General features: G+C 42.8%; 1 protein-coding gene across 1 annotated transcript; it reads left to right on the top strand.

Moving 5' to 3' along the window:
- The first annotated feature begins 13245 nt into the window (after positions 1-13245).
- On the top strand, positions 13246-18550 carry LOC104137784 (gallinacin-8). Its single transcript, XM_009667668.2, has 4 exons — positions 13246-13434; positions 16316-16403; positions 17074-17204; positions 18412-18550. Exons 1-4 carry the CDS (start codon positions 13342-13344, stop codon positions 18418-18420), a joined length of 321 nt encoding a protein of 106 aa, XP_009665963.2. The 5' UTR covers positions 13246-13341; the 3' UTR covers positions 18421-18550.
- Positions 18551-23946: the final 5396 nt, after the last annotated feature.

Here is a 23946-nt window from a genome sequence, read left to right as displayed (position 1 = left end):
GTTAGCTTGCCTACCAACTGTTATCATTACTCAGTCTAATTCCTTGGGCAAACACAGATGCGTCATTGATATTTACCATGCCCAAGGTCCTATGTCCAAGTTATGCCAAGGATGTGGTCTTAATTCTGGGCATTCTTGACATTTCTATTGATAAATACTATATAGTTACCGCCATTGCTACAATTGAAATACCTCTACCTGGACATGGAAATGAGAGAAGCAGAGGTGGAATGTCTCATCAATGAACTGGTTGCCTGAAGCTCAAAGCAGTGAGGCAGTCTGAGTGGCGGGCACTGCACATCCCTGTGGGGACACATAGACTTTCTGGATAAAGAGTGATCCCTTCTGAACCACGGGTTCAAGGTACTTACTTCACCCCATTGACTGCCCGAAGTAGGTTTTCACGCTGCCTGCTCCTACCCAGTATGTTAGCCTTAGATGGAAAGAGAAGGTGATCTGGATGCAGGTCCAAAACCTATACATCGAGGGGAGGGAATGGTAGAAATAGGATCAGTTCTCTGTGGGGAATGGTTCATCTGGATCCGTATTTATAGGGCTCTACTGTTGCAATACCAGGGAAGGATCTTCCAGTTGTGCAAAGAGGGATGAGGCTGGATAGAAACACGGAGAGACTGGTCCAAAGTGGGGAGGTGCAGCCCTCCATCACCCATGCCGTTAGTGTGCAGACCCCTTTATCAGTAACAGAAAGGAGAACCGGGTTCCATGACACTGTGAAACAGGAGGAAAGAATCGAGTAAGGCTATGACAAGCATATTGTTCAGCCCTGAGAGGAGCAAACCTCAAAGATATACCCTGATCCTGCCAAGTGAGCTCCTAGCAAGATGCATAGAAACCCCAGGATTTGTCCAGGCTTAGAGTTGTGAGAGGCAATCAAGAGGGTTGGGGAAAGAGAGAGCATGGAGGAGGAGGAGCAGAGAAAGGGGTCCTGGGAAAGGGGCAGTATGGAAGGACTTGGGTATTTCTGGGGCTAGCAGGGGACTAGGAAGGACAGGCTGACAGGGAGGTGAAGAATGGGGCTGGGGACGGGTTTTCTAATGGCCAAGAGACAGATATGAATCTTGGCCTTATCAAGATTTCTGTTTGTGGTTTTCTGGGTGAGAAACCTTTCCACCCCTGGAAGCAACTCCTGTTCTTATGAGGAGCAGAGGGAGTTGGTTGGTTTTGTACAGCAAGAGAGACACAGCAGTGTTTTGCCCTTCACAGTCTGGACATTTTTCTCCAGAGTCTCTTGCACCTGCAGCCGGGTCGCACCAGCCTACACATTCCTTATTTTTGGATACCTTGGCAGGAAACCACGTGGGATCCAATCCAGCTAAGCTGGGCACTGCCTCACACCATTTGGCTCCTCATGTTAGGTAAGTAATCCTCCTTTCCCAAAATACCCTCTAATTTCTTCCTATATTCAGTGCAGAGGGAGAGAGAGTCTTCATGGAGAATTTCAGTGTGTTTAACAAGGTATTTCTATTATTTCATTCTCTTATTGAGTTAGGTACCTGCAGATGAAGATCCAGCTAAATGTCTCCCTATCTCCACTGAAAGTCTCAGGAGTTCATTGGTCATGCCAAACTTCTCCACCCATTTCAGAACCAGGTCACACATCCTTCTTTGGAGGAGGAGAAATATTATGATGGGGTCTGCTTTTTACGCAATAATGTAATGCTTAGCAACCTGGCACAAGAATTGAGATACTCCTTTTGAATCATGAACATTGGGCAGCTGTGTCAAGATCGCATCCCAGAGAGGAGGGAGGTAAGGAGTCTATATCTAGCACAGCTGTTAAGACACTTAAGAGTGAAAGGAAGGCTGTGTTCCTAATAGTTTTCCGCTGAAAACAACAAAGATTAGGGAGGTCTTCTAGTAGTATCATTTAAATAATATTTAAAATGCTTCTACATCAAATACCTGTCTGCTCTTCCATCCTTGGCTTCCAGAGGGTGGTTTATTCGTTGCAATAAAAACTCCAGTTGTCTTAAAGTCATTATACTTAGGTATATCCAGAACACTGGGTTCAACAAAAAGCAGAGCTCTTACAGTTTGCCACAGAGCAGATGTTTTTGTATGCTCCAAAGACGAGTTAGATTGAACAATAGTGATGATTGGTGGCCTACCTATCCACAGACTGTTCCTGAGTCATATGGTAACTTCTTTTGTGATTATTACACAGAATTCGAGCAATAAGTCCTAGCAAGGAGATCAAGGTATTTTCATACCACTGCACATTGCGTAATACAGAAATTAAGACTTCTCTAGATCAGTTAGAAGAGCTGTAAGCAGATGTTACACTGCCGAAGCAGATCCACCAAAAGGAGAATTGCCAATGTTTAGACGCAATTCTATATGTGTAAGTGTATTTGTAAGGGATATATTGTATTATGATTAAAAAATAAACCTTTGTTCCACCTATAGATCATCTCAACCATTAATGAATGGATACATTTTCAAAAAATTCAGGCACTACACAAAAAATATCTAATCAAGATAATGGCTTTAATCATTATGTAGTTATATTGAGTAACCAGGGAGAAATGATACCATGAGATCAAAAGTTGCACGGACAAATCCATCCTCTATCTTATCCTTGTCTTGACACCTAATTGAGGATATAAGGCTGGGAGCACAGAGTCCAGCCCCTTCATGTGACCATGCCAGTGGTCAGTGAGCACTCCAGCTGGCAGATGCATAGCGTAGATTGAAAACTACTTTGTACAGGCCATCCTAGCCCGAGGCTTCTTAAATAAAGGATATCTATGAACTGATACTTTGAGCTAGATACTTTCTAGAGACAGATGGTAAGAATGACCTCACCAAACCTGAAATGTTTGAAGTGTAAGCATCAAAGTTCAAACTATTTTCACTGCTCTTCCTTTAACAGTTAATGGAGAGAAACTGTTCTAATGATCACTCCATTTTTTAACTGAAGTACGAACACTTACAATAAGAGTGCTTGAAATGACACAAAAGTAATAGTAAGCAAATAGGAGAAACCCTTGCAAATGTTGTACTACAACATGTGCTATGGCATCTCTTGCAAGTTAAAGAGCAGTGACAACTCATCCATTCATTCTGCAGAGCACTATAAATGTGAGCTGTGGATCTAATGGGGCCAACATTTCCCCTTCACAGAGTTTTTTACATGTGTTGACGCCTTGTCCAACCCACTCAACAAGCCATTAGGGGACAAGTCCGTCTCAGCTGGGTAATGCTATTTGAATGGGCACAGTTCTGTACACATTCAGCAGTTGTTCCTGAGAAGATAATGGGCAAATCACTTTATTGCATATCCCTAGCTTGTGGAAATATGTGTCTTCTCTTTCTCTTTTTATATTGTTTCTAGTTTATTTCAGTGTTGAGGGTCTGAGGTCACCCAAAACGTTCCTAATGCTCACTTATGTGAGATCCCCTGACCAGTGAAATTTCTTGGATGCCTCCATGGTCTTCTAGAGGGAGCATCCAGAGATATGTTGGCATTTTCTATGGTGCGAGGCCATGATAGCAGGAAAAAAGAGGCAGAAAGCGGGGATTTGGTCCCTGATATCTCAGTCAAATATACCAAAATACCTTCAAAAAGCAGTCTGGAATGTGTGCCTCCTGGGCACAAACACCCATGAAATCAGCAGAGAGAGGTTTACAAAGAAGGACCAGACCTTCTTCCTGTTAGCAGGAAATTTTGAGTAGAGGGAAATAGGGCTGGAGAAGAGAGTGAGGACCATGGCTGCTTTCCAGGTAGGCAAGAGCCTGTAGTTGTTCAGCCACAGCTGTGGCCGCTGCTCCCATGGACTCCTCTGTGGTACGCAGCATCTGCCATTCACTCCATTGCCAAGGTGAAGGCTTAGGTGACACCAAGGGCCCAGGCCCCTAGGAATCTTACTATCGTGATTCCTTACAATACAATCTATCTGATCTGGATGAGCCCAGTCTTGGGAGCTATCCTGTCTTTCAATACCTTTCCACAGATGGCAGGTGACTGAAATTAACTCCAAGCCATTTGACAACCCTTTTCACCCAAAAAGCACCCTATTTGTATTTTAGGGGCTTGTTCTGAAGATCTAGGAAAGCCTGAGGACTGTAAATGCATAAGGAACTAAGGGAAATTGGAGGGAGCAAGGAGCCATTGAGCAGAGTGGGAAAGAAAAACAGTCAGTGCAAACATTTAGGTCCCAGACAGTTCTGCAGAGATAGGGAGATTCATGGACTGAATCTGCAGATGCCTGACTTGCTGATAGTGCTTATGAGTGAACCTGAGAAAAAACTTCTTCACTGTGAGGGTGACAGAGCATTGGAACAGGTTGCCCAGAGAGGTAGTGGAGTCTCCTTCGCTGGAGATATTCAAAACCCATCTGGATGTGATCCTGGGCAATGTGCTCTAGAGGACCCTGCTTGAGCAGGGAGGTTGGACTAGATGATCTCCAGAGGTCCCATCCAACCTAAACGATTCTGTGATTCTGTGAGTGTGGGTTTTTTTTCACTTCTCCTATGTTTTTGATATGATGAAAACAAAATCCGCTCCCACAATGGATGAGGATTTGATGCCTGACAAAGGTATTATGGTCATTTTGAGAGGGATCCAGGAACATGGCCATCAGGGAGTAGGGAATGAAATAATCTCCCTTTTCCCTTGGGCTGCAGCTAGAAAAATGTGGAGAGATGTCTAGATTTGAAAGCCACCTGCCCACCTTTGTGTTATTGCTTGTGGTGGAAGCAATATTAGTAAACATCCCCTTGTTCCCTAGAAAACACACCCAAGGTTCAGCCATATGAATGCCATGATAATTGGTTTTATTAAAGAGGAAAAAGAAATAATTTCTGTGGAGATGCCTGGTTCATATTTATCTTTTTGCAGATGCCGATGCTTGCTTCACTGCAAAGGAAGTTCTCAAGAACCTTCTATTGCAGCAGGAGCCACTACCACCAGGAGCAATGGGATCAGGGTGATTCAGAAGCCAATTCTTAGATGCAGAAAGGATTCTCAGATGCAGAAAGAGAGCCACTAGGCCCTCCACCCCCTGCAAGATGAAAAAGAGAGTGTTTTAGATTACGCACCAGCAGATTTTCCGTGTTGATATTCTCTCTTGGGATCTATCTACTTTATTTCATGGCATCGCAATAGAGGCTGCCATGGGATGGGAAAGCCCCCGAGGACCCTCTGTGACAGCAGAAGGGGCACCATAGGAGTGAGAAGGGATGGTGTTAGGTGCTGTGCCTCTAAGAAGCTGATCTGGAAAGAAGATAAGGAGAATATAGATTAATGCCAAAGTGATTCCTGCACTTCCACATACCTTCTGCAGCAAGATTTTCCATTACGACATGTTCCAATCCAGAAATATGGGTATCGACATATCCCTGTAAAGCAGCGTCCGTTTTGGGCTATGCAAGGATCCAGAGGCCTGGGAATGAAGGGCTGCCCTGCACAGTGAAAACAGAATAGTCATTTGATGTGAAAAAGAGCAAAAGCAATTGCAGTGAGGGAAACAGTCACACTTTCTCTCTTCCCTGATTTCACTCCCTTTCTCCTTCACACCTTACCTGCAACTCCCTGGAGCACCAGGAAGAGGACAACCAGGAGCAGGTACAGGATCCTCATGGCTGTGACTGGGATGTGGATTTCTTATCTGTAATGAGCAGAGACCCCAAGACCAAGAGATGCTGAATGGAGGGTCCCCTCCTGAACAGGAGATGAGGATTGGCTTAAAACACGCCTTGACTGACCAAAGCCAAAGTCATATGTGTTAAAATAAAATGAACTTGAATGAGGAACAGTGTGGGAACTCCGTCTTTGGTGATATTCAGAACTCCACTGGATGCAGTTCTAATAACCTGATCTAATTGGCCCTGTTCTGAGTAAAAGTTTGGACTGGAAACCTCCATACTCCCTTCCAACCTAAATTATTCTAGGATTCTGTGATTTTTTAAAATAACTTATCAGTCTTCTTACATTACAAAACAATATTCTAGGCTTGTATAACACCAGACAGGTTACACTGGAACCAACACAGACTGCTGAATTACTCATCTATACTCTGTTGTAGTTCACTCCATATGAAAGTCCAAAAAGGACATTTTTATCTTTTCAGCATCAATTCAGCTAACAACTCACTCAAAATACAGCTGGAATTTGGGTAAGTTATGTAGCTCAAAATGCAACTCTTAACTCCAATGCTGGCTAGATACCTGTTGCTCGGAAGCTACCCATTTCCTAAATGACAGGAGCTGTCTATCTCTAATGCCTAGAATGAAGGTTTCCAGGTCTCTCTCCACTTACCCGGGAAGTCAGCAAACACAGCTCCCTCCTACAAACTCTGCAAACAACTCACAGTTCTGTGGGACAGCTACAGACTGACCGTACTCTGGGAGTAAGGAGATGGAACAGCTAATGAAAGCTGAATGCTTGTTAGGTTGGAGATTAATGAAAGAATAAGGAATGTATAAAGATGGGCAGGTGAGCATGCCTGTCCAGAGCCAGGCACAGAAAAGAGTTACCAGGCAGAAAGTGAAGGATCACCTGTGCTGTCCGTCTCTCTTCTCTAGCGGGTGCCCCAGGCCCCAACACTCCTCTTTATATAGTGGTTTGGGAAGGATGCCAGAACAGTCAAGGGCCAATGAAAAAGCATTTTCCATTCAAATTTGTCCTCTGCCTTGGTGTTCTCCAATGAGAAAGGAGGAGACTCACAGGAGTCCTCTTTGAGACTGTTTTCACCACACATCCCCTGACCTTTGTGCAATCCATCTTATACCATCCCAAGCTGTGTAAAATACGTTAGGCCACAGGATTATGTAAAATACCTGGGAAATGCAATGCCTGCTCTTTAGGTCCTCCAGGTTCCTTGTTCTGTTCTGTATGTAGCTTAACTGTCTAATTTGCACCCATAACATAGTCATCATTTCTCTTCGTAACATTTTGTCCGTTAGGTCTAAGCTAATGATTTTCTTTTCTCCATGACAACAGAAGAAGCATTGATTTCTTTTCAGCTTATTAATTACATAGTTTAGTGCATAACACTATATGCAATTACAACATATGTACATCTTTATTATAAAATGTTATCATTTATCACATTTTCACCTCTATTGCTTCCTCCCTGGATTAATCTTGGTTTTTTTTTCTCCCGTTGTTTTGATGTCCTTTCTGATACCAGCTTTTATTCAATCTTTCTCAGGCCGCTCAGACTCTTGTAGGATAACCAGCACTCCTGCTGACCTCATATATATTTCCCAAATTCTCTAAAAAAGATAAACAGGTTATTAGGAAGAAATTTCTAGTCTTTCTAGTTTGAAATAGCAGCCAGAAGTCTTGCATTTTCTCCCCATATGTGTATTCATATTTACATATACATATTATACATGGATAAGTGTATATACAGACATTCAGACACTATATATTTACTTCAAAGGTTGTCAAGATTTTATGCTTAGCTTAGCCATGAACACTTTCGCTGTTAATTTTTTCCGGGACATGGAAGCAGCCATTGTTTTTTCACGAGTGCTTTGGCTCTAAGGCTAAATTATATGAAGAACTCTAGCCTCTGCCAGGTATATCTGGAATCTCTATTGGCAGCAAATTCCATGTAATCCAGGTGGCTTAACTGAGCCACCCTAGCCTGGTTAGGAAGGCTGGGTAGCACATGTGAAAAACCCTGCTGAGGTGGTCTGCCTCTTTTTGCCAGGCAGTGACAGATGTGGCCATCTGTGAAGGCCAGCTACATGCTTTTAAACCCATGATAAACCATCAAGTCAGCCAAACCATGGAGGCAGAATTTCACAGAATCACAGAATCGCAGAATGGTGGAGGTTGGAAGGGATCTCTGGAGATCATCTAGTCCAACCTCCCTGCTCAAGCAGGGTCCTCTAGAGCACATTGCCCAGGATCACATCCAGATGGGTTTTGAATATCTCCAGGGAAGGAGACTCCACTACCTCTCTGGGCGACCTGTTCCAATGCTCTGTCACCCTCACAGTGAAGAAGTTTTTTCTCAGGTTTAAGTGGAACTGCCTGTGGTTCAGTTTGTGCCCATTGCCTCTTGTCCTGTTGCTGGGCACCACGGAGAAGAGACTGGCCTCATCCTCTTGACACCCTCCCTTCAGATACTTGTACACATTGATGAGATGGCCTCTCAGTCTTCTCTTCTCCAGGCTGAACAGGCTCAGCTCTCGCAGCCTCTCCTCATAGGAGAGATGCACCTTTTTTCACCTTGCTGCACCTTCTTTTTTTTCAATGAAAAAAAAGAAAAGAATGAAAAAAAAAGAGAAGTCTGAATCTCGATCATTGACTTTATTAGTACATAAAGTAGAATGAGGTGATTTGGGGCATGGAGAAAATGCAGATCTCCCTGTTCAATGTGTCCACTGGTGAGAAAACCTTTATCCCAGATTTGCTTTCAGTCTGGCGTCTTTGTGTGGTTTTCTGGTTGTTAGAAACATCAGGCCGTCCCCTTCTGGGTCAGAAAGAAAGATTCTTTCTTTCTGCTCTTCCTTCATCCCCTTTCAGACCAGGTGCCTGGTTACTGCCTCTTTGCGAGCTTCTCACTCTCCTGGGCCACCCCATCTCCTCTAAACGGGTCTCTGCCTACCCTGCTCTCTGCTTTAGAAGTTTCCCCAAGTTCAGTCACTCCGAGGTGAGGTGCAAGGACCCATCGGCAGGATGATGACTCACACAGGCATGTTTCTCCTCTCTGCTCAGCCACTATTCTCTACCCCCTTCCTCCTCACAAAAATATATGGTAAACCAACAATTTTAAAAAGTCAAATCATACGCCATAGGGGCTGAAGTTAATTTTTATTTATTTTTAGTCCTTTCTTAATTATTTTTCAATGCTTCTGTTATTGTTGTATCAGAGCTGGACCAAGCTTGTTTCACTTCTTCTGGCTTGCAGTAAAGGACACTAGAGAACTATCTTTGATTAGAGCTGTTGGGCAAGACCAAATTAGAAACAATGCATGGATGTATAAAAATGAGAAAAATAATTGTATGGGGCTGAAAAGCCATGGAGATTGTAAAGGCATGTATGCGGATGGCCAGCACGGGCCTAAGATTAAACAATGTTAAGTAACATTATGAAAAACTGCAGGATATTGCAAATGGCAGAGGGTCAAAAGCTGTTGGCTTTTGTAATATGGCAAGTAACATGGCAATAACGGGAGAATCTACCAGCAGAAAGATGTAAAAGGTAGTATCAGAAACTCCCCTTGGATAGGGGATGAACAGTAAAATGGGGTAGGTGGCTTATTTGGGAGGATAAAAAAGGAGGAAAAGGGGAATTTAAAGCAAAGCAAACCAGGTGCTTAGAGCTGTTTTGGGGTTCTTACCTGGCCCTACCCGTGATTAGCACAGGAGAAGCAAAATAAACCTGTCTCTCTGGCCACACTTGTGTCCAACTTACCTCCACGGTTGGGAGGACTTGGGGTGCTTTTTCTGTTGCCAGTAAGGGAACACCGCAAGGGGATGGACTGGGCATCCTGACAGCCTAGCAGAGGCATTGTCCCATTACTCATGATTAGCATAAATATTTCTTCTGAATCCCCAGCATGCAGCTGAGCATCCTACCTCAAGGCTGAGGTGGGCTTAACCCCCACGTGGGCTGAATTACATTTTCAGTCACAGCAGCGAGTACGACACTCAAATGCAAAATGCCCAATCTGATGAAAAATTACTGAATTGCCTTACCTGCAGGCTGACCATGACCATGTCCTCTAGAGCATATTGCCCAGGATCACATCCAAACGGGTTTTGACTATCTATCTCCAGCGAAGGAGACTCCACAACCTCTCTGGGCAACCTGTTCCAGTGCTCAGTCACCGTCACAGCAAAGAAGTTTTCCCTCATGTTGAATGGAACTTCCTGTGGAAATTCCTGGGAAATATGCTCTAGAGGACCCTGCTTGAGCAGGGAGGTTGGACGAGATGATCTCCAGAGGTCCCTTCCAACCTCTACCATTCTGTGATTCTGTGATTCTGTGATTCTGTGTTTTAGTTTCTGCCCATTTCCTCTTGTCCTGTCACTGGACACCACAGAGAAGGGTCTGGCCTCATCCTCTCGACACCCTCCCTTCAGATACCTGTACACATGGATCAGATCCCCTCTCAGTCTTCTCTTCTCCAGGCTGAACAGGCTCAGCTCTCTCAGCCTTTTTTCATAGGAGAGATGCTCCAGTCCCCTCATCCTCTTTGTAGCCCTCTGCTGGACTCTCTCCAGGAGTGCCATGTCTCTCTTGTACTGGGGAGTCCAGAATCGGACACAGCACTCCAGGTGTGGCCTCACCAGGGCTGAGTAGAGGAGGAGGATGACCTCCTTTGACCTGCTGGCAATGCTCTTCCTAATGCACCCCAGGATCCCATTGGTCAGGATACCAGTAGCACAGCACTGTTGGTGCATAGACGTGCATGCAGGTGTGTGCATGGTCAGTACAACCCTCTCTCTCCAGAGCTGTTTGAGCTCGTTAACAAGCAAACTCATCTCTGAATGGGCAGTGGGGAACGAGAGCTCAGTGCATAAGTGCCTGCTGCACATTTCAGAGATGGTATCAGAGAGCTGCCTGCATTACAGACTTCCCGTAGTGGCTGCTGCTGTGGTTTTTAGTCTTTCTGGCTCGTATAACGAGCAGGATCATAAATCTTGCCCTGGAGGAGGGAGCCAGGGCAGAGCAGCCTGAGAGAGAAACCACGTGTGGATGAAGAACAGGACCAGAGCACATTGTTTCCCTCTGTGGAACTGGATGATTTTGAGAAATCTCCGTGTTGGGAATATCTTCCTCGCCACCATTTGTCAGCTTTGTACTGAATGCACTGAACTGAAAGGCAACCCAGATGTCCACCCTCAGATTATTTAAATCTTGTTTCTGGTCCCACCTGTGTACACTGCCTGTGTGGCATAAAGCCTGGTTTTGTAACCCAGTCTGTGAAGCACAGATAAATACTGCTGCTGCTCAGCAGAAATCAAATTTAATTCCTTCTCTCTGATTCCCAGACCAGCGTGTTGATGCACATATTTCAATGGCTTTGAAAGCAGGTGGCAAGCCCTCTAGTTGCCTGCATCATCTCCAAACAGTCAATTCAGGGGTTAGAAGAGGTGCAACACTGCTACTGTACCAGGAGGGCACAGAAAACAGCTCTCAGTCAGCATTGCTGAAGAAAACACCAGGTGGCATTCGTGATTTTCAGGCATGTTTTTGCAAAGTCAGCTCTGGGCTGGTTTCCGCAGGGCTGTCCAAGGACAGTGAACGGGCAACAAGGCTGTTCCCTGGACAGATTTCATGTTGCTTTTGTAAACCGTGCATGTGCCAGGAGTATACGCATCGGGCACTTGTATCAGTGGTCTGTCACCCTTCCTTTCTTTTGGACATAGGACACTGGAGGACAAGGATGGCAAAGAGCGGGTGAAGGATCCTTGTGGCTTAAAGTTGGCTGGGGACTCCTGTCATCAGAGGTAAGTCTCAGCAAGAAGGAAATGACATATAGACTCACAGGGCTTAATTCAGGTGCCCTTATACTGGCATCTAGAGGAATTTGCAGTGCCCTGGTGAGATCTCCACCTGGAACTGGCAGACCAGGTGCAGGAGTGAGGAAAACAAAGCCTTGCTGGAGCAGCAGCAGCAGGCCGGGTGGGACACCAAGGGCATCTCTGATGGCACTTGATGCCTGAAGGTGAGCAAATGAATTGAGCCCTGGGGATTTACAGAGCGCAGGAATCTGTGGCATTCCCTGTGATAAAAATACCTACTTTAAGCCAGCCGGCATTTATAAGAGGAGTTCTTCAACTCATTCCTATTAATAACTGTGACATAGATATGTGTATGTGTGTGCGTGTGTGCGTGTGTGCATATACATACTTATATGTATATATGTATGCACACAAGTATTTTGGTGTGAATGTGCTAGAAGGACTCTAGAGAATTGAAAGAGTAAACACTACCACTATTATAAGATGTGCGGTGTGTAATCTTAAATAAACAATCACTTAAATTAATATCCTGACCATTCCTGACTAAATCACAGTCTAAAATATTCTTTTCTAATCATACATTCTTTAGCTAAAACAATATAGAAAGTAATTTAGAAAACTGAGCCTTTCTTTCTTTTATAATATTTATAGATCATGAATATATGCGTACACATACACAGACACGCAAGAATATATATGTATGCCTGTGTGTGTTCTCTGTATAAAAGATGAACTTGATTTCTAGGGCTATACACAATACCCTTTAAATCACTGCAGAGAAAGGAAACTGAATGAGAAATGTCACTATCAAAATGCTTTCAGTATATAGTATTATTTCATGTGTTACATGTATTTAATTGTAAAGATACAAATTAGGGAAATGTATCCCTTTAATGAGCTTAAGTAGCCCAAAAAATAATTAAAGTCAATAATAATATAGTGTAACAGATAGTTTAATTACCATGTTTAAGGAATTTAAGAGTACATTTACTAACAGGTATACTAACAGATACAATCCATTAGTATAAGATTTTATCACAGTCCTTTTTCACACACAGATTTCGATCTCTGCTTTGTACCATGCTTGGCAGGCAACATAGGTACAAAGTGGGAAATGTGAAGAAGTGATCTTACCATCCCATTTGAATTCACAGTGTTTATTTCTGCTTGCTTAAGTAAAATTAAAAAAAATATATGCTCCTGCCTGCTGCAAAACACATATGCACATTGCATCAATTACGTAGCAGTGTGATTAGGTAAGAGTTGTCTCTGGGTGGTTAAAGCTTCCATTTGAATTTTTCCTATCAATCACAACATCACTTGGACCCAAGTAAGCGGAATTACAGGCTGCTGTTGAAAGAGAGACCGATGTTTCCTAAAGGAAGGGAAGGTTTCCTACCTTTCCACCTGCTCGCTGTTGGCTGCCCACCCGCTGCCGATGCAAAGGGATTCCCATAATCCTTCTGCCTACACCTGCCTTTACTACCTGTTAGACAGACATAATTCACAGTGGTAGCAACACAACACTACCAACATAGGGGATACTAGATCAAAAGAACAGCAAAAAATGCTCAGTCATTGAGAATTGAGTGTAATTTTTCCCATATAAATTTCACCTAAAGGAACCACATCGATTCAATCTTCTTTTTTACAGTTCTTTTACTATTGCATTGTCCATACATTCCCTCTTCATCATCTTCATCAAGAAGGAGCAAGATCTTCTCCAGCTGCAGACTTATCCTTCATGCAAATCTTCATTTCTTGGGGAGATGAACAAGGAAGAGAGGTGCATTTCACGGAACACCTTCTCCAACAGACTCTAGTTTACCAAAAGCCCTTTGCTTCCCTACAGCTCTACGTCCTAACTTCACAATAGGGTCTTTTCAAAGATGTCACGTGATTTTCTGATTTTGCCCATTCCCTCCAGTTATTGTCTTGCCACTCCAACCAGCTGGCCGGCCCTCTGCATCCTACAGAGCAAAGTAAAAAGAACATTAATTTAAGCTTCAAGAACACTCTCTATTTACGTAAAGGAAGTGTTTCTTCACATCCCATTTTGAGCTGAAAGATAACCAGCGGTGCAGTTCTGTTGAAAAATATTCAAATTAGGTTTTACTCTCCTAAAAAGCTTCTCCAAGTCTACTTTCTACAGTTCAATCAAAATCTTAATTTTTGTTACACCTGTCTTGCATGTCTAGTCAATCTATAATATGGACACAAGTAACCAATGGTAACATGGTGTCTCCACCCTCTGACAAAAGTTTGTGCATAGCTTAGACAAAACCACTAAAGTTAACCCAGCCAGTGCTGGCCTGACTCGAGCTTTACTTCTGGTGTCACTCAGGTATTGCGTGTCTATGGAAAGCAAACAAAAGCAACCATTCCTTCTCCAGAATCTTCTAAACAGCGAGTTTTAAGGGCTACCAAGGAGTCTGGCCTGAGTTAGAACAGATACCGCAGTAAAATTAACAAGAAAATGTATAAAAACTGTGTTGTCAGAATAATTTACTTGCTCTTGCTTGAAGAAAGGTACTGATAAGCAAGGAAAGGAGACAAATTCCACAAATTCATTACACTCTCCTAGGAAACAGATTGTCTGGGTAGATGGGTGTAACTAGCTACTGCAGGAGCCCAGGGATGCGGGTTTTTTCTAGTTTCCTAGTAGTACGTACAGTATCTTGTTCTAGGCTCACCTGTGAGATGTAGTGGTCACCACATGATAGGAGATGAGGTCACTCCATGATAAGAGATAGGGCCAGGGAGTAGCAGTGCTACTGTCAGCCTCTCTCATCCCATGCTCTGGGAGCACGGGGGAGCGACTGGACCAAAACCTGCGTTTGTAGAGACTGTGTCCTTTGGCCAACTGGAAAGTGCATCCCTGGAAGCGGGTGCCTCCCTGAAATACTCATTTTTCAAATAAAGTTATTTATGTTGCTCTACCTCTGCAGTGAGTAGATTGCTAATGTGGTAGATGCATGAAACTAGGAAAATACTCTTGATGCACACATAAGCTTGCTTTTTTGTGTGATTGTGCTGCTGCAAAAGGATTACACAAACTTCTAGGCCGCGTTCTCAACTCTTCTATGATCTCAAGGCACTACTCACAGCTCACAGAACCCACCTAAAGCCCTCTCTTTTTTTTCTTTTTTTTTTTTCCTTTGGAAGTCTTGTGCAAAGATTGAGCTTTTCAGGTATAGCTACTTAGCTAGACCATGTTCAGGCTGGAGGCTTGCCATGTGCCACTCACCGTGGAAGGTACTTCCTTCCTTCAGAGAGGACCTTCCTGCAGTTAGCACCAAGCACTATGGCTATGGGATAGCTCCGTAGAATTTGGTTCCCAACTGGAGCCAAACCAGCAATTTTCAGTATATGTCCCAGGAGGCTTTTTTTTCACAACCTTCAATGACTCTTACATAAACCAGGGTGGTGCAACATGTTTTTCGGAAGTGTCAACTCGTTTTCCAGAGAGAAAGGTGAGGGAGTTCATGAGCACTCTCCATTTCTTGTTGGCTGCTGGGAAGTGACAATTTGACTGCTGGCAGTCATGGTGAGAAGCTTGTGTCACTGTCTGACTGGTCTGTGGCGGCTTTATCAAGAACAGGAATATATAAAAACAGTAGTTTTGGGACAAGACTTCACTTGGTGAAGCGGAGCAGCTCCCTGAGAGGAACCAGGCAGGACGGATTGGCCACCCTGACCTGTTTCCACCTGCTACCTTTGGAGGTCTGAAGTTCACTAGGGTGAGGTGAAGATATAATTTTCACACCACTTGCAAGTGATAAGGAGCAAAATACGAAACATTTTTTGTCGTATTCTATGCTTATCAAAAAAAAATTCATTATGCCAAGACTTACGATTTCAGAATTTAATAAAATCTTCATAAGCAATTAAAACATATAATATTTATTTATATATTCTAATATTTAAATATTTCAGTAACATACTTGGCTGATTGTTATAGTTAATAATCGTGATTTTGGATGAATACATTACAGTGGTTAGTATTGTTTGTGAAGGTAAATTGGACTCTGCAGCAAGAAATGCTGGTGGACAGATACCTTGAGGCTTTTAGTTATATCAGAGTTATGGAGAAAAGGAATAGATAGCTCCTTAATTTTTTCTATAAAGACTTTCTAAGGATTTAGTACTGATTTGCAAAATGCAGAAAAAGTCTATTATTTAAATAGTTAGGGCTTCAGAGATTTTATTACCAGAGAAATTAGAATGATTTAAATTAATATCTACCTATACCTGGAATAAAATATAATATAATTAAAAAAAATGGACATTTTTGGTCATTAACCAACTTACCTTTTTAATATATTTTGTAAGGAACTTGAATGAACTGCAGAGGACTGTATATTAGTGAATAAGCTCAAATAAAAATGGATAAAATTCACAATGGAAGGACTGATCATTTTCTACGTGTACCAGTGTTACCTGTAATTTAAACAAGAGACCTAGGAACAGGCTTGCTTATACTGTAATACATGGATAACAGTTGGAGGGGATTAGTTACATTTCTTAATTTTTATTAGTTATAACATCCTGAGTGCATGGTAGTTCAAACTAGGAGTCTGCGCTGGAGCTAGTGTAGGCTATCTATCATTAATGGAGAGTATTCCTTTCATTATTTTTTATTTTATAGGTATAAAATACATTTCAGGATCTTCTGAAACGTGCTCTCAAATCTGTTTTTCTGTTTCAAGTGCTATTCCAGTGGATTTATTCTAGAAAATGTACAGTATTCCATAAATTATAGTTTCTATTAATAAATTTCAGCTGATATGTTATAAATAGTGTTTGGACCAGAACACGCACAGGATAAATACATGGTCTCTCTATGATTTTTTTTCTTGGCAGCTGTTATATTTTGTGACACTGAATTTGGACATGAAGATTTCTTATCTTTTCTTTGCTGTTCTCCTCTTAGTGCTCCAAAGCACTTTAGGTAAGAGCTACATAAAATCAAAAGAAAAAAAAAGGGAAGTTCATGAATTTACAGAAGCTTGTATTATGATTTTTGAACACTTTTTCTAAATAGCTTAATTACCTGCAAGTTTTGCTGCAGAAAATTTGCGTAGGACTAGACCTGAGCCAGTGGTATGTCCCTAGGAAAAACAAAAAAAACAAATAATCAAAAACTTTAGATTAGGTGAAAACTTGCGAAAAGATGTCGTGAGGGTGCTATTTCTGTTTGTCCTCTATGTCAAAGATAGCATAATAGTACTAGTCCATCAATTAAAGTTGATAAAAAAGGATTTGTCTGGACAATTCAGACAGGCTAAATTCCATCTAAGTCAAGGGTAAAAGAGGGGGGAAAAAACACAGAAGCAACAGTCCTGGCATCCGAAGGAAGAGATGAGCTCTCTGAGATCTGAAGGCTGAAAGACAGTACCCGACCAGTCCATTAAACGGTGCCAGGGTGCAGTAAACAGAGCGGCTATGCTGTTAGATTAGTTATGTAATCTTCCATATGGCTGTTGGCACCGGCCAGCTAATACTCCCAGTGTGTTGGGCACAGTCCAGCAGTGAACAGACTAGAATATTGTCTTGCTATAATCCTAACTTGTATTTGCATTCCTTGGGAAGGAAAATCAGGACTCCTTTTCTCTGTGCAGGTTTTATGCGTGCACCTGATAATGATGTGCAATGCAAACAGGCTGGGGGCAGCTGCTCCATGGACCGCTGTCCTCTGCGCACAAGGGCCTTTGGACGTTGCCAGAAAGGGATCCCTTGCTGTAGGACTGTGGTGAGTTGAGGGATCCGCAAAGACAAAGTATTTCTTGGGTAACAGGTTCATTATATACAACCAGTCTGCCTTTTAGATGTGAAACACCTCTAGTGCAAGCCAGCAAGGGAGCAGAGATGTACACTCAGATATAGGATTTCCTGAAAATTTTTCTCATTAGTTTTTCCTGTGTGAAATTGATAACCTATCTCAAATACCTCACAGGCAAAATAATTCGTAGTCCAAACTCTTGAGCAGAGATAAGTAATTACTCTGTAGTTAACTCTTTACTCTGTATATCTCAACAGCTGATTCAGAGCCCTCATGATCAGTAGTAATGGTTGCAGAGCACACATCCCTTAAGTCCCTACTATGTAAATTCTCTGGAAACCCACAACACAGGAGTCAGATGTCTATTTCATGGACAGTATGGAACCTACAAATTCCATATTCACAGAATCACAGAATCACAGAACGGTAGAGGTTGGAAAGGACCTCTGGAGATCATCTAGTCCAACCCCCCTGTTCACGCAGGGTCCTCTAGAGCATATTTCCTAGGATCGCATCCAGGCGGGTTTTGAATATTGCAAAGTCTAACTGGCTCATATTCACAAGAACAACCTGAGAGTCATGTTCTGCTGATTATTTTCTCCAGTTCTGTAATTCTCCACTTGTTAGGCAAAAAAAAAATAAATAAAATCTTAATTTTTACTTAATTCCTTACTACAGTTCTGAAGTTTAGCTTGTATCCCTACCCTGATATGAAACTGCAGAAAGAAACTCGTGAAAATGTATATTTTACTTCCACTGGTTCTAAAATTTCATTTCCTGTTTCATTTTCCTGGAAGATACTGTAGCTAGTCTTATTTTTGGAAGTGTCATGTAAACTTTGTTCAATATTAACAGCAGATATTTTAAAAACAAAGAGTGAACAGCAGATATACATATATGGAGAGAGAGATTCCTTTCCATACTAGAGATTTCAAGATGAGAAGGAAGCTTCAGGTATTGAGATCTGGTATTTCATTATTAAGTCAAATACAGAGGCAATTTGTGATTAAAACTCAGCAGCAGAAGGGCCATGAAGTTCTTGCAGTGAATTTCTGACTTATCCAGGAATATTTGCCCTCAGCTCTTGATGCTCTCTCTCCATTCCTTCTGTGATTTTTATTTGAATATTTTTCTGGTTATAAGAACAAAACCTGAAAGTTTCTTTCCTTTCTTGCAGTATGATTAGTGACTGTTGGCATCTCAGATGGGCTAAGTGGAGCTTCTAGCGATTTGAGAAAGGTCTCATCCTATCAGAAATCCTAGAATTTTGGACTGAAAATGTGGGCTTAACCTACTCTGCCAAGCAACAACAAAAATGAAACAAAATCCTCCACCAGACAAACTTCATGACTTGAAGAAACTCTAGAGTGATCCTTGAACCACCCAGGAAAGACGAGTAACTAATTTTTTTCCCCTTTTCCAAACTGACAATAATGAGATTTGCACTAAAAGACAGTCTAGAGAAGATACTGAATGCACAACTGGAGTGTTTGTAAATCATAGTCTATACTCTACATGTCTCTATATATTTCAATAAACTTGCCCCAAAAGACTTGTGTGTGTTCTTTACACCCATGAGGAATTGTCTTGATTTGTGTTTTTGACAAGAGATCTCTCTCTCATCTCTCCTAGAGGCAGTGTGACATGTGCACAGTGGTGCATTTCTCCAAGAAGTGGAGGAGAAACTGAACCAACCTACTGAAAGGAGTACGGCCTGATCCTATTCCTTAGTAGATGAACCAGTAATGACTGAGAATAGCTTCTCCAAATTATGATTATGGCAGTAGAAAGAGGGCACAAAGTCTAGATGATTGAAGGTTTGAAAATGACCCCAAATCTTGAATAGCCTTTTTGCTAGCTGCTAGTATCAACGCTGGAATTAAAAAAAAAAAAAAAAAAGCTTCTGAATGTGGGGGGGTGGGTCTTTGTCATCACCTTAAAATAAGAGATCTGATTCTTTACCATCTAGTGAAGAAGCCTTAGATTTTCACTCCAATTGCATTTATCACATTGCACCATGGCAGTGCAGGGGTCAAATGCAGACTGAGCACTGTCTCAAGCCAGTTGTGTCCACATTACTTGACAGAGGCAGCATTGGAGCACAAGCTGTTTCTGCCCTGGTATCAGCTTCCCAAACTGCAGGAAGAGCCAAGCTATTAGCAATATGGATGTTCAAACGGTGAAGGCTTGACAACCTGCGTTAATATCACAGTTGAGATATAAGTCTCCGTGAGTTTCTGAGGAAAACAGCCCCACTGCTGGGAACAGAGGCAGCCTAAGTTCAGGACACCCTGCCTTGTCCATCTGTGAATGCCAAGTTCCTCCCTCCTCCTCATCAAATTCTCCCTGCAGTTTTTAGGGGAAAGCAAACTGGTATTATTTCTTCCTGCTCCTCTAGTGACCTATACCTAATGAGACATTCATATTGCTATGTTTTATTTAATCCAGGGCTGACATCAGTGACCATTTGGTGCATCAGGTACCAAATAGTAAAGGACTTTCATGTGCTCCAAATATGAGGAAGGCACGATAGGACATTCCTTTCAAGCTAAATTTTAAATTTTGATTAAACTGGACATCAGCTCCCTGGAGTTGTATGTTGGTAATACTCTGATTGAGACCACAAGGCTATGCTTTTTTGTTATCAGCTGCATAAATCAACAATTAAGGGGTTTTTGGAAGGTGTAGGGGGTGGGGGAAGATGATTTGATGCATCCCAAAAGGGATGAAAGTCCAGTACGTCTTTTTTCTGCTTTTAATACTGCTTTTAGTGCAGTGGCATTTTACTGGAGAAATTCTGTCCTACCATTTGCAGCATTTCAGCTTCCCACTGTGGCAGGTCCCAATGTCAACCATAGGTCCAGAGTATGCAAAAAAACAAGTCGGAACTCCAATTTTGCCTGCATGCTACAGTACCAGGAGCTTCTTGGCTGTAAGCTGCAAAAAAAGAGGAAAGATGATTCATGTGTATTTGTCATAGCAGAGGATAGGAAAATTGCAGCACGAGATTACCAGGCGTGGTATGTGGTTTCCTGCCATGGTGTTATGGCTTAGAAGAGGAAATTCCCTGATTCCCTGAGTCAGTCCTCTTTTCCAAACAGAAAGCAGAAAGTAGCTTTCTACCTCTTGCTTTTCTTACTGGTGTCCGAGTTTGTGGTTAGGGTAACCCAATCACACCTTCTTTAGGTCTTCACACCCAACTAAAATGAAAACAAACCAGAACAGCAGACTGTAATGATAGAATTATAATATGGAGATACAGTCTGGCTGACTAATAGTAACCTCAGGCTAAGTGTCTGCTTCTTTAGCATTTCTCTTGGAGACAAATATTTGTCATTCAGTTGCACATAGGCATATTATGGTATGTGAAAAGGCAATAGGAGACACATGAATGATGGACCAGTTTTCAAAACAGGCATGGGAACAGGGACTTTTTTCCAAAGAGTTGGTATCAGTGACTTCTCCCCCATGGAGACACATTTGTTTTCTTTCTATACAGTGCAAATGGATCTCTTATGTCATCTGGAGCCTTGTATACCTATACACTTAAAAGGTAGAAGAGGCCATTATTAGCAGCTGCTCTAACTTCCTGCGAAACGCAAACCAAACAGTTTTGCCCAGTGCTTTCTCTGGCAAGCTCAATCCACAGCTGTGGTCAAACTGGACTGTACCCTTGATTTAAAAGGCATGCATGCCTTTTAAAGGCATATATGTTTCCTACCTATTCAAAATTAGATAATGTCTGGTAAATCTATCACATTTCAGCCAATTTGTTCTAGTGGTTCTCAAGTCTTACCTCCTCTATTACCATGCATTGTTTGAGGACTGTGTATTGCTGATCTCACTCTGCTGCTTTTAAAGATGTCATTGGACCTTGGTTTCCCTTGTCTTAAGCCCTATAGTGCAATGGGTCTTTTTCATGGGTAGGACTTAATGGAAAGGGATAAAATAACTTATTGGCCTTTCCCAGAGACTGCTGGAACTGAACCAGCTCTGCGACCATCTCAGAGGTCATGACTTTTGATAAGATCCAGGGTACATTTTTTGGTGCATAAAATGGGCAAAGTCCAGGAAAGCAGTCGGAAGCACACAGTACTGGCGCTGTTTCAGCCTCCCTAAAAGGGTCTGCTTTTGGCCTGAGGGATTCTACTTTTCTTCACTGAGTAGACAGATATTTTCTGGTCTGGGAAAACAGATACCTATTCGTGTCTCCTGAAAACCAAAGCAGAGATGTGGCTTAAACTTCCCCAGGTCCCGAGAACAGCCTAGAAAGCAGCTGCATGTGGTCCAGACACATTTAATGCACATGGACAGCATAGAGTTCAGGCAAAGTCCAACAATCACTATAACTTTCTTTCAAAAAATATCTATGAATTTAGAATACGTATTGAGCAGGTGGGAGTGCAAATGTGAGAATAAAAATCTCTCACATCACAGTACGGTGTCTTAAGCTTCATCCTACAGAATTGCCTGAATACACAGGAGGACATCTTCTCTCCATCATGTCTTCAGACAACTGGAATATAAGATTTGTAAGGCTAGAAAGAGACCATCAACAAGACCATCCAACAAGATTAGGACTATGACTAGGGAAGGGGGATTCTAATATAAAAGGTACGGAGTCCAAGGACACAGAGGTAATCTGAATCTCAGCGCTGGGCTTCAGTGGACTACTCGACACATGCAGCCTTTTAGCCTTCATCTCGCCTATTTTCTATCTTAACTGGAGCAGCCTGGAAGAGGAAGAAGAGAATAGCAACAAGGAGGAAAAGGATCCTTGTGACTGTCAGCTCGTAGGGTGATAGGCTTTGCAGGTGAGAAGATATTTGAAGATAGATGGAAGCTGATGTTTCTAGGTAGAATATGGTTAGCCCTTGTACTTATAAAGGGCTCTGGAGTTGAGCGACATAGACAGTTAGGGGGAGGGAAAGCTGGGTTGTCTGGAGAACAGCAAGTTCTTGCCCTTGCCGTTGTCCTATTGCTACAGATACCGGTGATGTACGAACATGTTGTAATCTAATACGTTTTAAGATGCCTGACCTGATCAATGACCACACTAGCTGACCTGCACAGCCAAATCACTCTGTGCTCTCAGGCCTTGTGCCAGCTGGTGGGCTGCACCCAGAGAGGATACCAGATTGGAGGAGGTGGGAGGCGGGATTCAGTGATCCGAAGTACTGTAAACCAGGCAAATCTGCTGATGTGCCATGGCTCTTGGCCACGTTTTGTGATAGCCTGTCCTCCCCCCAGCCACCTGGCACTGCGAGCCTAGCAAAGGCCAGGAAGCTGGCCTGCAAGGCTGCATGAAGCAGGGAAGCCACAGACCCTCCTCCCTGCATGTAGGAATGGATCAGAGCTTTGATTCTCACATTGATTGGAGTTGTAGGGCTGCAGCTACACTTTGGACGTGCCACTGAAGGAGGGAGGTAAAATGGTTGTGGACGGGCCCCATCGCTGCCTATGAAATCTGTAGGTATGGCAGTTGCTCCATTTTTCCAGACGTTCTTCCACCATAATTCAGTGCTCCATTACTCCCTGCTTGAGATATTTAGGGTCTAGATTAGCCATGGATTTGTACAGTCCTTTGAAGATAATATCATTGAATGCAAAGGACTATCTGGCACTGTGCATTGTACCAAGCTATCACAGGAGACCATATCCTAGTTTCCTTTTAGCATCTAGCCAAGTTCTATCTTGAAAATGGTGAGGTTGTGTGCCCCGCTGCTGCTGTTGCCATTCAACTCTTGTACCCCTACTGATGATTTGAACCACCTTCTAAATTTTAGCCTTCATGGAGAAGGCTCCATGCAAATGAAGATACTCCTAAGTGTGGTTCCTCCTAAACATGTGGGAAAAGAAGCTTGTGGGGAGTCTCTGTTCTGCATGAGCTTTTACACAGCCCTCCAAATGCATCCCAAGCTTCAGATCTTTCCTGGTCATAAAGAGTAAAGGAGATGAAATTCTTGGGGAGTCTGTGATCATGACATATGGCCAGCCATAAATAGATAAAGCCAATTGCCATCTTATTTACAAAAAATAGCAGGATCTAATGGAGGAGAAAAAAGCACTTGTCTCTTCCTTGCACAATTTCCTCCTGCCTCCCCCATGCAGCACGAGGGGCAGGAGTATTTGTTTGGGAGGAGCTGTTCTGAGGGGAGTTTGTTGAGCAAACCCTGCCAAGGTCTAGGTCGCAGCATAGATGCTGTTCAATGCTCTTTGTAACTAAATAGTGCTGGGGAGAGGGAAAGGAAGGGGGAGCAGCTCCATCCTGCACACCTGCCTCTCCAGCTCCAGCTGGAGAGCAGCAGCAATGCTTGTCCTGAGCTCAGGCTATCTCCATGGAAGTTCCTCCATGGCCACAGTCCCTCCGTGAAGGTTCCCCAATGTTTGGAAAAGGGAGCCTGGGCAAGCTGTGTCACTTCTTTCTTCCAGAGCACCAGCAGAAGATGTTGTCAAACAGTAACCAGCACTCAGAAAAAGCAGCAGAGCTCTTACTGATGAGAAGCTGGTGTACGATAAATTTAATATTTGACCCAGTAGCTAAGGAGCAGACAGGGCAGTTTGCATAGGACTTCTCCTTGCAAAAAAAAAAAGGGAAATTCATCACCCGGAAAGAGTAAGTTCATCTCCTTGTCTGAGTGTTCCTTCAGGGGGTTTGTTTGTTGATTATAGTTTCAACTCAGAAAGTCTCCATCTGTAGTGTTTTCTGGCC

The sequence above is a fragment of the Struthio camelus genome, chromosome 3 (genome assembly GCF_040807025.1).
Source record: "Struthio camelus isolate bStrCam1 chromosome 3, bStrCam1.hap1, whole genome shotgun sequence".
Lineage (NCBI taxonomy): Eukaryota > Metazoa > Chordata > Aves > Struthioniformes > Struthionidae > Struthio > Struthio camelus.
This window is presented reverse-complemented; position numbering and strand designations above follow the sequence as displayed.